The 13,374-nt window shown below is 41.7% G+C and overlaps 1 protein-coding gene across 4 annotated transcripts; it reads right to left on the bottom strand.

The window, feature by feature from the left end:
* Positions 1-1,825: 1,825 nt before the first annotated feature.
* Positions 1,826-12,963, bottom strand: LOC116621110. Of its 4 annotated transcripts, none has more exons than XM_048724969.1 (6): positions 12,012-12,163; positions 11,686-11,864; positions 8,796-9,398; positions 7,211-7,834; positions 5,530-5,632; positions 1,826-2,450 (listed from the first exon to the last, which is right to left on the bottom strand). In XM_048724969.1, the coding sequence occupies exons 1-5, from the start codon at positions 12,025-12,027 to the stop codon at positions 5,534-5,536; spliced, it is 1,521 nt and encodes a 506-aa protein (XP_048580926.1). In that variant the 5' UTR covers positions 12,028-12,163; the 3' UTR covers positions 1,826-2,450; positions 5,530-5,533. The 4 variants fall into 4 exon arrangements, with proteins under 4 accessions (XP_048580926.1, XP_032242905.1, XP_048580928.1 ...); XM_032387014.2 differs by having other exon boundaries at positions 7,211-7,837; XM_048724971.1 differs by lacking the exons at positions 11,686-11,864; positions 12,012-12,163 and adding an exon at positions 12,818-12,963 and having other exon boundaries at positions 7,211-7,837.
* Positions 12,964-13,374: the final 411 nt, after the last annotated feature.

The following is a 13,374-nucleotide window of genomic DNA, read 5'->3' on the forward strand; positions in this document are numbered from 1 at the left end:
CCGCTTCAAAACAGCTTTATTTATTTCTCTATGCATTGAAATTTCCTGCCTTAGAAAAACAATATCAGCTAATCAATGTCCTTATTTCGGATTTGGTTCTGGCCTAACCCTGGCTGTGACAATCATGCGTCTGAGACGTGTTAGGCATTTTAAACAAATTGGAACACCATTACACATAAGCACAAAAATTTAGACAATTATTGTATACCATGCAGACGGACACATTTTACGAGGTAAGAGAGGCCGCGGTGTAATTACGTAAGGGAAAAAATAAAGCTTTAGACGCCATTCTTGTGGCATGACATGTATTTTGATTATTTGTATGTCATATCATGGTGTCCATGAGTGTCAAAGTCATCGCCTGAGGCACATAATTGTATAACACCTGATTGTGATTTGTTTGCCAGCACATTATTGAATATATATACGCTAGGTTATCTTCCCAGTCACCAAAAGATTTGAAAAAGGCTACACTCCGAACCGAAAGGGAGGATAAAGTCCACCGAGGGCTAAAATTCCGGGGGAGTGGGATAGGAGCTAACTTAGGATTCTCTCCTTGATTTTCTCTTTCTTTAGGAGTCAATATCTGTGGGAGATTACCTGGAGCAAATGCCACTTGTTCGCACTCCTCCCCCCACGCACGAATGTCTTGCCTGGTTTACGTGTTTATGTTGCTGTTGGCCTGTTGGTTTAATCGCAGTCGTTTTCGCGCATAAGGTAATATATGATGTGCCCTGTTTGTCGAACGACAGTTTCCCACGAATGTCATATTAAATTGCGGTTCGTTTTTCTTTTTTGCTGAGATTCGGTTGTTTATTTTACCCGATGGTTATTGTCGAGAAATGAAAATCTGTATTGTATTACTCTCAGGAATAAGTGGGTATGAATCTGAGTGTAAAGTTCTGTATGCTTCTTGTTTTCACTGTCCCTGGGTAGCCCAGATATTTTGATATTTTAATAATGCATGTCACAGGTTAACCCTGCGTGGAATAATGGCGATTACGAGAGAGCCATCGAGTCATCTAACAAGGCCCGCAACACTGCATTATTGGCACTGGTGCTGGGCACTATTGGCCTAGTCGTGGCAGTACTCTTTTTTGTTGTCCCGGTACTAAAACAACAGCGATACTGAAGCACACCTTTAGTAGAAAAGCTATTTTGGATTGAACAACTGAGGAATAGATGTGTTTTGGTAGCATAGGCGGTAAACAAGGGGGAGGGGGGGTATAAAGTGCTAGTATGCAAGAGGTCGGGAAAAAGAACAGTTGCCTTGGGATAGCAGGATAGCATGCTCCCAGATTATCACAACGATGCGACTTCATTCCAAAAATTTTGTCTTAAGCCACCCCCCAACCCTCGCTAACACAACATACTTTACGACCAGCTGTGTAGTGAATACAGGGTGATGGAAATGGCTGAGGTGTGGTGGTTATGCCGTGCTCAGTGTTTTTTTATTGGGCTTGTACAAGAAAGATGTCTGTTAAACTAAGAGACATAAGTGTTCGTCAACCCTCCTCCCCCAAAAGAAGACCTGGTTCCGCCCCTTTAGTGCTCCTAATCAGGAGCGGATCTAGGGGAGGGTTTAAACCACCCCTTTGGGCTGCCAGAAAGCAATATGTAATAAAACAAAAATACCCCCTACCCCCTTGGTCACTGAGCCAAACCCCACTTTAGCAAAAAACTAAATCCGCCACTGCTAATTCGAAGATATCCAAATGGAGATGATTCATCATGCCCCTACCCCCCACCCCCAAGAAATCCTGTCTACCCACCTGCGGTTCTATCCTAATTCGAAGAGTTCCAACTAAATGATCAACAAAACAGAAGCTGGATAAATTTTATATTTAAATATACTTTTCTATTAAATATATTTCTTATCATCGTTTAGTTATTTTATATACTATACCTATGTTTCACATATTATATACTGTTTTTTTCGATAAAAACGCAGATTTTACATCATACTTTTAATGAATTAGATTGCTAGTACCCAGGTATGCGAGAAAACACGAGGCAACGTCAGCGAGTGGGTGCGGTCTGACTTCGGGTGGAAGTTAGTTTTGCGATTTGCATAGTGGATAGGCATTTCATGCAAACCAATCAAGGCTTTGTCAATTGTAATACGTTCACTTCTCGGTTGCAGCTTGTCTCGCAAAATAGTTGCAAGTCGCACGCGCCATGTCTGCACGATATGATTTTGCTGCGACTCAGGCATTTGTTGCGAACTGTAAAAAGCTCGTTTGAGAAACGAAAAACAAGATGCAAAAGGGGTTCCACGCGTAAGAAAACGCGCGTATGAATTGCAATCACTTCTTTGCGAAATTAGTGTGGATCTTGTATAGTTTCATAGTTTATCAAACATAGTAATTTCCGATACCATATTACTCTATACCGCATGGTCTAGGGATACGTTCGTGTGGATACCAGAAGAATGTGGCTGGGGGAATCGCCTACAAATAAAAAAGGGACACAAAACATAAGTTTGTTTTTACGAAAACACCCTCCTATACTTGACATTTGGACAATCTTTTAACTATAATTGGTGAATATCACTAAACAAGCGGAATTTAATTGTTTTATCGAGTACACAGTATAAGGACTTTTCAGGTTGGCCAATTGGGTGTCCTTCGTAGCTTAGCCGCCTTTGGAGCCTTGAGTTAGATTTCTTAAATTTTTGGCCAGAGTTTGCAGCATACTTGTGCAAAGCTTAAGGCCTATTTTCACTAGCGAGGGAAAAGGACGCACAGAGGGAAGCGGGACGTTCAGATCAGATGTTTAACTCGCGTGTGGAAATCAGCGTAAGCGGAGAAGGAAAGGAACCGATTTCAGCGTAAGCAGAGAAGGAAAGAACAAAACGTTTATGATCTTTTTCCACTTTTGTCTTCGTCGCGCTGTTTTTCACACGCAAGCTTTAACACATTGACCCCTGAACCGGCCTGTACCGGCTTTGGGAAGTACCCACAACCCAAAAAATTCATAAATTCAAAATAAACACAACAAGATGAAGATACTCAGGCATCAGTCTAAGGGATAAATGGTCTTGCAGATATGCATCCAACCAAGGTGTTGGCATCTACTCTTAAGCCAAATAATAGCACAGGTTCTTTGACAAATCTCAAATCGAACAAGGAGAGAAAAGCAGAATCACCCCTCTCAATAAAACGCTCCAAATACCACACAAGGGAGAGAGATCAGCAAACACAGCTCAAGACACAAATAGATACCTTTATTCTGATCCTCCAGGTACATTTCCTTGGCCTCAAAACACAATGCCCATTCCTTGAAGGATTGTACAACCACGAAAATATGTTTACGTATTGCAAAGCATTCTGGGAGATACAGGGGAAAATTCACGAGGGGAGGGCCAGTCAACACTCCTCTCCCCAAAGTCAGATGGTTTTTTATAAGTCTTTTCACCCCGAAGCCAAACGAATCAATTCCAGGCCATACAGACCCAGAATAGCAGTGTAAACAATTTTGGAATCAATTTGGTTTCAGAAAAGACAGCATTTAGGAGAGCTGTGGTGATTCATTAGAAAATTATTTTCTCATCCGGGCAAAGCCAAACAAGAAAAAATCATCATGAATCCACCTTTGCTTGCAAATATCCATAAGCAAAGCACTCAATTATGCCCCAAAAGACTTCATGATGTCCTGAGACACTCCCCTAATATGCTCATAGCTGTATTTTTTATGAAAAATACAAGCAACCATCAACTTGTGCTGGCTTCAGCACATCGATGAGGGATTAAAAGTGGGGACCGCAAAGCACTGTTGGAAAGCTTGGATACCGCTGACTAGGTGCAGCTGTGTTTGACTTTGACGGGCTGTATAAAACTCAGAATAGGGGGGGAGGTATCTGTTTTCAGTCTGTTTTTTGTAAATTCAGCTCCAAAAAAGCCAGGAGTCAATGGGTTAATCAACCACCCCTAGATTTTAATCAAAATAACTAGACCTTTTTAGACTTGTGCTGTGACATACACCAGTGGATTGGATCACATATATGCCATTTCTAGCAAGTGAATATCTTTAACCTAGAAAATAGAATTTTTTTTACTTGAACATGACTGGACTCATTGATAGGGATGATATGCATAGCTTTTTTAGAAAAAAATGCCCAAGAAAACATCAGATTCAGGCAAGGTTTTGTGATAAGATTACTTTGACGGTGAATATACAGGAAAAGTACCAAAAGTGGGTTGACACTGCTGCTTTGAATTTATAAAGGCAAATATTTTTATAGAATTTGGGCTCCCTGTGGTTTCCCTAATGGTTTTAACATAAGAATTATCTGTTAGAATATCAGCCATAACTTAAAGGAGGCTTGTTTGTATATCAAGCAGAATTTGCCTACACTGTTGTATGCACCTAAGCTTGCGAAAAATGCATTGTTCTCAGGCAGTGAGGCAAGCATGATTTTTAGGGTGTGTTGGTAAACACATTGACCCCTCAACCGGCCTGTACCGGCTTTGGGAAGTACCCACAACCCAAAAAATTCATAAATTCAAAATAAACACAACAAGATAAAGATACTCAGGCATCAGTCTAAGGGATAAATGGTCTTGCAGATATGCATCCAACCAAGGTGTTGGCATCTACTCTTAAGCCAAATAATAGCACAGGTTCTTTGACAAATCTCAAATCGAACAAGGAGAGAAAAGCAGAATCACCCCTCTCAATAAAACGCTCAAAATACCACACAAGGGAGAGAGATCAGCAAACACAGCTCAAGACACAAATAGATACCTTTATTCTGATCCTCCAGGTACATTTCCTTGGCCTCAAAACACAATGCCCATTCCTTGAAGGATTGTACAACCACGAAAATATGTTTACGTATTGCAAAGCATTCTGGGAGATACAGGGGAAAATTCACGAGGGGAGGGCCAGTCAACACTCCTCTCCCCAAAGTCAGATGGTTTTTTATAAGTCTTTTCACCCCGAAGCCAAACGAATCAATTCCAGGCCATACAGACCCAGAATAGCAGTGTAAACAATTTTGGAATCAATTTGGTTTCAGAAAAGACAGCATTTAGGAGAGCTGTGGTGATTCATTAGAAAATTATTTTCTCATCCGGGCAAAGCCAAACAAGAAAAAATCATCATGAATCCACCTTTGCTTGCAAATATCCATAAGCAAAGCACTCAATTATGCCCCAAAAGACTTCATGATGTCCTAAGACACTCCCCTAATATGCTCATAGCTGTATTTTTGATGAAAAATACAAGCAACCATCAACTTGTGCTGGCTTCAGCACATCGACGAGGGATTAAAAGTGGAGACCGCAAAGCACAGTTGGAAAGCTTGGATACCGCTGACTAGGTGCAGCTGTGTTTGACTTTGACGGGCTGTATAAAACTAAGAATAGGGGGGGAGGTATCTGTTTTCAGTCTGTTTTTTGTAAATTCAGCTCCAAAAAAGCCAGGAGTCAATAGGTTAACTTCTGTCCAAATTCTTCTTGTGCTGCCTTTGCTTTTCTAGTGAAAAGCCGGCTTAATCACTGAGAGGCGGAGCGATGCAAAACTTACCTTCTCACGACCACGCCTGACCCAGAACCGCTGGACAACAGCAAAGTTCTGATCTGGGCGAGACCTCCCGGCCAGGGCTGTGCCACTGCCTTGATGATCTACACTACAATAAAAAAATGTATTTTAGGAGGCTTAAGGCATACGTCGAACCAAACTTGAACCGAGTCAAGCAACCGAGTCAAGCAACCGAGTCAAGCAACCGAGTCAAGCAACCGAGTCAAGCAACCGAGTCAAGCAACCGAGTCAAGCAACCGAGTCAAGCAACCGAGTCAAGCAACCGAGTCAAGCAACCGAGTCAAGCAACCGAGTCAAGCAACCGAGTCAAGCAACCGAGTCAAGCAACCGAGTCAAGCAACCGAGTCAAGCAACCGAGTCAAGCAACCGAGTCAAGCAACCGAGTCAAGCAACCGAGTCAAGCAACCGAGTCAAGCAACCGAGTCAAGCAACCGAGTCAAGCAACCGAGTCAAGCAACCGAGTCAAGCAACCGAGTCAAGCAACCGAGTCAAGCAACCGAGTCAAGCAACCGAGTCAAGCAACCGAGTCAAGCAACCGAGTCAAGCAACCGAGTCAAGCAACCGAGTCAAGCAACCGAGTCAAGCAACCGAGTCAAGCAACCGAGTCAAGCAACCGAGTCAAGCAACCGAGTCAAGCAACCGAGTCAAGCAACCGAGTCAAGCAACCGAGTCAAGCAACCGAGTCAAGCAACCGAGTCAAGCAACCGAGTCAAGCAACCGAGTCAAGCAACCGAGTCAAGCAACCGAGTCAAGCAACCGAGTCAAGCAACCGAGTCAAGCAACCGAGTCAAGCAACCGAGTCAAGCAACCGAGTCAAGCAACCGAGTCAAGCAACCGAGTCAAGCTTATTTCCAGAGGAAGCATACGTCGACCCTATTCACCAGGAGACACTTTTGAAATAAATAATCACAACTTCGTGTAAGTATTCATTACAAGGGACTGTTATAAGATTTCATTATTGTCACGGGAAGTTTACGCACTTTCCCGTGCGAAGGACCTGGTCGAGCGTGCGTTTTGAAACTAATGAATGCTGCTGCGCCCAGGAAGAGAAATAAAATTATTATTGACCAGTTTTATGTCAAATACTGGTCAAATATACGTAGGTCTTTATACGTACATTATAAAACAGTACATAGATTGCACACTAGTCTCTTGGAGGCGGGAAACGTTGTGTGATTGGGACACGAGTGGCTGCAAAGGGGACTACTTGCACACCGGTAAACCGCATTTTAGGAGTGTACAAGCCATCAAAGGAAGGACCAGAATAATGGTCGTGTTAAATTTTGCGTTGACTTCCGAAAATTGGCAATATTGTGGATCAGTAGTAGAGTGCATGCTCATTATAAAAGGGGGTTCGGTCTGTTTTTCGTGGGGGAGAGGGTGCTAATACAATAATTTATTTTTTGTCGATGACGTGGGGAGTGGTTTCCCAGTTGCCCGAGGTCAGAGAGCTCATGGTATATAAGCGACAAAAGAAGTGTCGAGCAATGTTTGAAGTTGAATCCATTATTTTCTATATACTATTTACATTATATATCTATCTATCTTATTCGGTTCAAGCACGATGCGGAAGCGGTGCAATGGGAAACTGATTCCCAATGCTGCGACCAGGAAGAGTACGCCAATAGAAAGCTGAGATGTCTCTTACCTTTTTAGACGGTCTTACCTTTTCAATATGGTGGGTTCCGCCCTTATTGGTGACGAGTAGCAGACGAGCGCAGTGCTTTTCGTCGCTCTCGCTTTCGTAGTCTCCGTCATATCCAGGAGATCGCCTGTCGTGATCACTTGCATTATCTGTACTAGTGTACCCCGTATCGTTATTGTTCGATTCCGAGACCTTACGGAGGTGATTCATGCGAAGCCTCCTTAAGTCGAATTCATTTAAAGGATGCTCATGGTCCTTTCCCTTCTCGCATATGCTACAAAACTCGTCATCGTCGTCATTTAAAGAGCAGAGACTGTACCAGCTCTTGATAGGGATAAACGAGGTGCGTGATAGAAGTAGCGACAGTTGATCCTCAAGGCCATCTTCATGTAAAATCCCTTCTGCTTTGGACACTTTCGTTCCATCCCTTAGAGGCGTGGTCAGAGTTCTGTTAGATAACAAGTCTGAATCGCTAAATAAGCACCGTCTTCTCCCTTTCGAGCGACTGCGTTCAGTCTGTGCATTCCCCTTCCCGCCATAAGGGGATTTTGTATCCGTGAAATTGCCTTTGCCATTTTCGTCTATGACTTCGTAGAAGTACTCATCCGTTCGAGTTTCGTCCCTCCTTTTATCATCATGAAAATGCTGCTAAAATAAAACAGATCATGTTTTTATAACCATGTTATTCGACGAGATTAGGGCGTCGCAGCAAGTTTGAGGCCTAACGGCCATGGCTCTCCAAGTCCCAATGTGTTACATCACATGATTGTGGGAAAGAAAAAAAAGGAGAGCCCGTATGAGCCCAAAAAAATCCGACGACTACTCAATCAGTTTTTAATCTCTAAAGCTTGCCTTTTTTTCAAATTTCTTAAATAAAACATCTTTAAAAAAAAGTCTAACATTTCTGTTACCGTTACCGACTAACGAGTCAGGGCTACTGGGCTCAAAGTTCATACTTATTAAACACGCGCACTTATGTAACTAGTTGATGACTATGATGATGATGATGATGATGATGATGTTGATGATGATGATGATGATGACGATGACGATGACTATGACGATGACGATGACGACGATGACGATGACGATGACGATGATGATGATGATGATGATGATAGATTCTTTTGTAAACGACCATTAAAATGGAAAACTGTTTAAAAAAATTATCCACAAAACAAAGTAGCAAAAGGGACTTGATTTGGGGTAGGGATAGCTTTTCAAAACTTGAGAGAGTAACATTTCACATAACCTGCATAGGCATCCGAAAATATCAAATGTTCAGGCGCGTACACAGGATTGGCTGACGTGGGGGGGGGGGGGGGGGGGTGGGTGCGCAGTCATAGGTTTAAGATTCCTTTTAAGGGGAGGTGCGCGCGTACAGTTAGACTATTTCTGGCTACTACGACACAGGCTACAATCCGCAGCAACAGAAGGTGGGATACTTCTTATAGTAACACATCCCCCTTCCCTTCCCATGTAATATTTGGTTAAAAGCGCTTTTCAACTTTAAATGCAAGTCGCAGTCAGATGATCATGAATGCTTCAACATTGAGGAGGGGAGAGGGAAAGTGTAACACTAGCCTAAATTGTAGGCTTTGTTTACCTCGTCGGAGCTCGTGCTGCCTTCGGAGTCGAAGCCCTTATAGTGAGGAACTCTCTGCTCCAATAAGTCTCGGCAGTCCGGCACAACACACTTGTGCGCCCAAAGCTTGTGTCTACGATCACTCCTGCTAGGCGGCACGCCACGGAAAACCGGCTTTGATTTGTGAGCTCGCTTGGGTTTTCTAGCCTGCACCACTGACCCTACATCTTGAGTGATACTAGTATCGGTGTTGACTGCCTTTTCTGATGTCTTGGTCTGCAAATACTGGTCAGTATACGAGGACAGATCAACATCCTCAAACACTATATCGGCTCTCCATGCTTCACAGACAGTTTGAGTAAACTTGTCGCAGGTTTTAACATCAGTTTCTTTCTCCTTGTCATTGTCAGCACATAACTTCGTTTCTTCCCACGTCGAGAAGTTAGGATTCCCATTATAGAAAAATGAGCTGTACTTATTTCTATCGGTTTGCTCGACGCATGAAGCAAGGATCTGTCCCACAATGCTTTTCGCACCCCAGGTTACGCCTAGTGTCGGTGGGGGTTGGACCTTGATTGGGGCGGCTGGTGGTGGCGTGGGAGGTGCGAATCTACGGCGCATCGACTGTTAAAAAGAAAGAAAAAAGTCAATGTAAAGAAAACTATTTGGAGGAACATGTGTATAGCTCCCCAATATCCATAAGCCGTTTCTCTTATATACAATCCCCTAATTTTTAACAATTCCTTTAGTGAAAGAGAAAGATGTATCACTCAGTATTTTGGCGTACTATTTCGCGCTTTCCAACAGCACAAGATGGCGGTCGCGGGACAAGACCGACAAGATCACTGAGCTGTTACCCTAGAACCAGACCCATGGATACACCCCTTGTAGTGCGAGCGGATGTTAATTTACAGCCAGAAAAAGGAGAATCCGCAAAAATATATTAAAAGGAATAGACCTTTCACACATAAACGATCTTAGAGATTGATTTCTTTGAATTCTGTAATTGTGCAAATAATAGACAGCATTGCTTAGCTTGAATAGCTGAGTAAGCCTTGGTTTTAGAGAAAAGGCTAGAAAGATTGAGACAAAGAAATGAAGCATCTACGCTTTGTTGACAACCTTAAGGTCAAACAAACCTTTGTTCAGAGCTCAAACAATCCTATAAATTAACGATAAATAAATCGCTTATCTGACTTGTTTTACAAACCATAAGAAAGCACCTGAACCCCGATAGATATTAACTAACAAACATTTTATATTTGACAACCTTTCCATCAAATGGTCTAATAGCTGACAAAGGCTGAATGTATGAATAGCCATCCGTGCCATGCGACGTTTTGCCCCAATGGTTCGACTCAACAAATAAAAACAATTTGTCAATATAAGCTAATGTTTTTTCTCTTCCATCTGTGCCAACGGTAGACCTGTAAGCACAAAATAATGTGTGCTTTCCTGACCTCAGGTTTTTCTATGGTTTCGTTTGGTATCATTCAATAAAGAATTCTCTTAGGAATTCAAATGAAATCAGTTTCGCGTTTCTCAGAAAAAAAATGCACACATCTAACCGAAAAAAAACAAAATTGTTGAGCTCACTAAAATATATATGTTATATTATAAAGTGATTTTAGATTTATTTCACGTGTGAAAACACACGATTAATCTTGAATTGTATTTGCTTTGTTTTTACTCTTGCATGAAGGTTGAGCGCTTTCATCAAAACAAACGCTATCAAATTCAATTCCCATTACAAGAGACAGCTGACACATTCGAATGAGCTCTGATGAAGATTTGATTCCTTGAAAGATTGCAGCACAAATTCCGTCTGATCATACATGACACTATTATTATTACAGGATAACTCAAAACCCATATTTACCATGACTTTAGAATTGTCGCTATTCACTCTTCGGAATATAGACCTTAATCGATTGTGTTTCAGAGGTACTTAAGATGTGTGGCACTCGTTGAGGGCGATGCAAATTAGGTGGCTTCAAAATAAATAAATAATTCTTTACTTAACCGCGCACTTATTTTTGAGGTAGGGCGAAGCAAAACCAATACTCTACTAGGTAAAAAAAATAATAGGGGTCTAAACAATTATAAGAGTCATTTGTAGAGAGATCCTGAGCATGTATACAGGTGAAGTGTTGTAAATGATGATGCCATGAGGAGTATGGCACGCTTCTCGAGTTTGTCTATTCAGGCAAGAATACAACGGGTAAAGATTTGCTTTAGAATAGAAGGAGATTATGTAAGCTTAGAGCTGAAAGCATCACTACACATAGTGATTACACCTGCTAATATAAAAACAAGAATACTAGCACGCATAGAAGGTTATCGTACGTTGGCACCTTTTAGGGATACGCACGCACTTGTTGGGACATGGCAAGCAGTATCAATAATAAATAAAATGCAATATCGTTCTACAAAGAAATGGATGAAAATTTAAAAAAAGATATTCGTTTAGCTCTACTCATTTTTATTTAGGGTGTGGAAAAAATTGTAAATCAAACGACAAAAGTGACAAATGCAGGCGCGCGTTTGTGCGTAACGCACGCAGAGAAGAACACAAGTTCGCTCTAAATCTTCGCGGCAAATCGAAAATGCTTGTTGTAATAGATCATTTTACTTTAGACACTAACTAATGTCCCTCGATACTTTGAATTAATCAAGCGTCTTATGGTTAAACCACGACCCCGTATAATGGATGCAGTAATACTTAAGTCATGCTTTCATCGCCATTCGGCTATTTTACAATCGAATAAAACGGAGTACACAGTTTTGATTGTAGCGAGCATTTTCCGAGCGAGTGGTAAATTCGAGGGTATCCAGTTTCAACGTCGGCTTTAGTAACTAAACTATGAACTAAGCGATGGTCTAATGAAAACACAAATTCATTGCCATTTACCGTAGGATACTGAGATCTAGACTGAGGCTCTCGCTGTGGCTTAGTAAGAGGTCTCCTCCGGAACTCCTTCCTTTGTTTGCGTCGTTTTTTAACTCCAAAGAAGCAATATATTAGAGAAGCAACGAGCAGAGCCACGACTGAGATGATACTGACTACTTTGAGGGCATCAGAATCTAAAACTAAAAAGTCAAAGTAGCAAGTTAATTCGCCGGTTTTGGTTCAACCAAAATCACCAGTTTGAATGAATGATCATCAGCAAAGACAACGTGACAGAAAATCTTTCAAACAGCGTGAATTGTTTTGGATTTGAATAAACTTCAACTTACCCTGTAGTAAAGTCATATTCCATGACAGTGATCGCGGCAAAATTCTTGATTTTACTTCTCCGAAGAATGGTTGCTTTTGAATGACTGTTACTCCCTCGCTAATGTAGCTAATTGTAGTGTGAACGGGCCCGTGTGAGCGAGAGCGTGACCGTTCTGAGCATGTGCAGTGATGAGTGTAGTAGGAAATACGTCACGCATTCGACGGACCATTAAAAAGGTGATGGGGGGGGGGGGGGGGGTATTTTCTAGTCTGCTCGAATTTTTTTTTTCGGACGCCTCAGTGATGCACGAATATTTTTTTTGTGAGCGATTATTAATCTAGAGTTAATTATCTAGAGTTCATTCTATTTGTTCATTCGATAAATCCAAATGGTGATTGCTTAGGACATGAAGTCACGGAACCACAGTTTTACCAGGCTTTTTTACTCTGGCCTCTATAAGAAAGCATGGGCTGCAATCAGCCTGGAAATCCTTGGAATAATGGGCCTCCCTAGTAGTGCTAGCGACCAAACCAAGGAAAGGCTCTGGGCTGTGAAGAAACCCTGTCTAGCCCATGATTCATGTAAAGTATTAAACCGGGCTTTCTTGGAAACAACTGTCATATCAGACGTTATTTTACTCAGATACAACTTTTATTTGTAGTATATGGCACACCAGTGTACCATTATGTACAAAACATTTCGCAAAATATGATAGCAGGACAGTAGAGGGAGAGAGAAACACAGCAGAGAGTGATGGCAATGCAGAGAGAGAACCTGAAGATTCTAGTGACAGCGATGAGTGGTCGACAGAAGAGGAATTCTCACCTTGAATAAATATTTGCTCTTCTTATAATATTCAGCTTGCTCTAGCTATTCTTGATCAAGACTTTTGCACCGCTATAGGATTTTCGAATTATTTTGACAACCTTAAATATAAAAGAGGACGGGACGAACATGTTTCAGTACAGGGATTCTCGAAAAAGACCGCTGATCAGCATGAAATCAAAATACAAATCAGCCGACCGGGAAGCCTATGGTGTGAGCACGTAAAATGGACTATATGAAACTCGCGCATGCTTTTAAAAAACACAGATCAGCATAAAATCAAAATACAAATCAGCCAACTGGGAAACCTGTGGTGTGGACACGAAAAATCGCATCCACTATATAAAACTCGCGCATGTGCTAAAAAGACAGGTGATCAGCGTGAAATCAAAATACAAATCAGCCGACTGGGAAGCCTGTGGTGGGGACACGAAAAATCATATGCGATACCACGATTAGACTTGCTCTCCGGTCGCTGCGCTCCCTCCGAGAAATTATGATATTTAAAGATATAATTATATTATCTCATGCTATTTTATTTTTGATTTTGGTCAGGA

This window comes from Nematostella vectensis, chromosome 3 (genome assembly GCF_932526225.1).
Source record: "Nematostella vectensis chromosome 3, jaNemVect1.1, whole genome shotgun sequence".
NCBI lineage: Eukaryota > Metazoa > Cnidaria > Anthozoa > Actiniaria > Edwardsiidae > Nematostella > Nematostella vectensis.

Bases quoted from the DNA above. Each gene is read 5' to 3' on its own strand.
- LOC116621110 (XM_032387014.2), bottom strand. The intron at 9,399-11,685 runs GTAAATGGCAAT...TCTTTTTAACAG, and splicing joins CTAGATCTCAGTATCCTACG to TCGATGCGCCGTAGATTCGC. The intron at 7,838-8,795 runs GTAAACAAAGCC...GTTTTATTTTAG, and splicing joins GCAGCACGAGCTCCGACGAG to CAGCATTTTCATGATGATAA.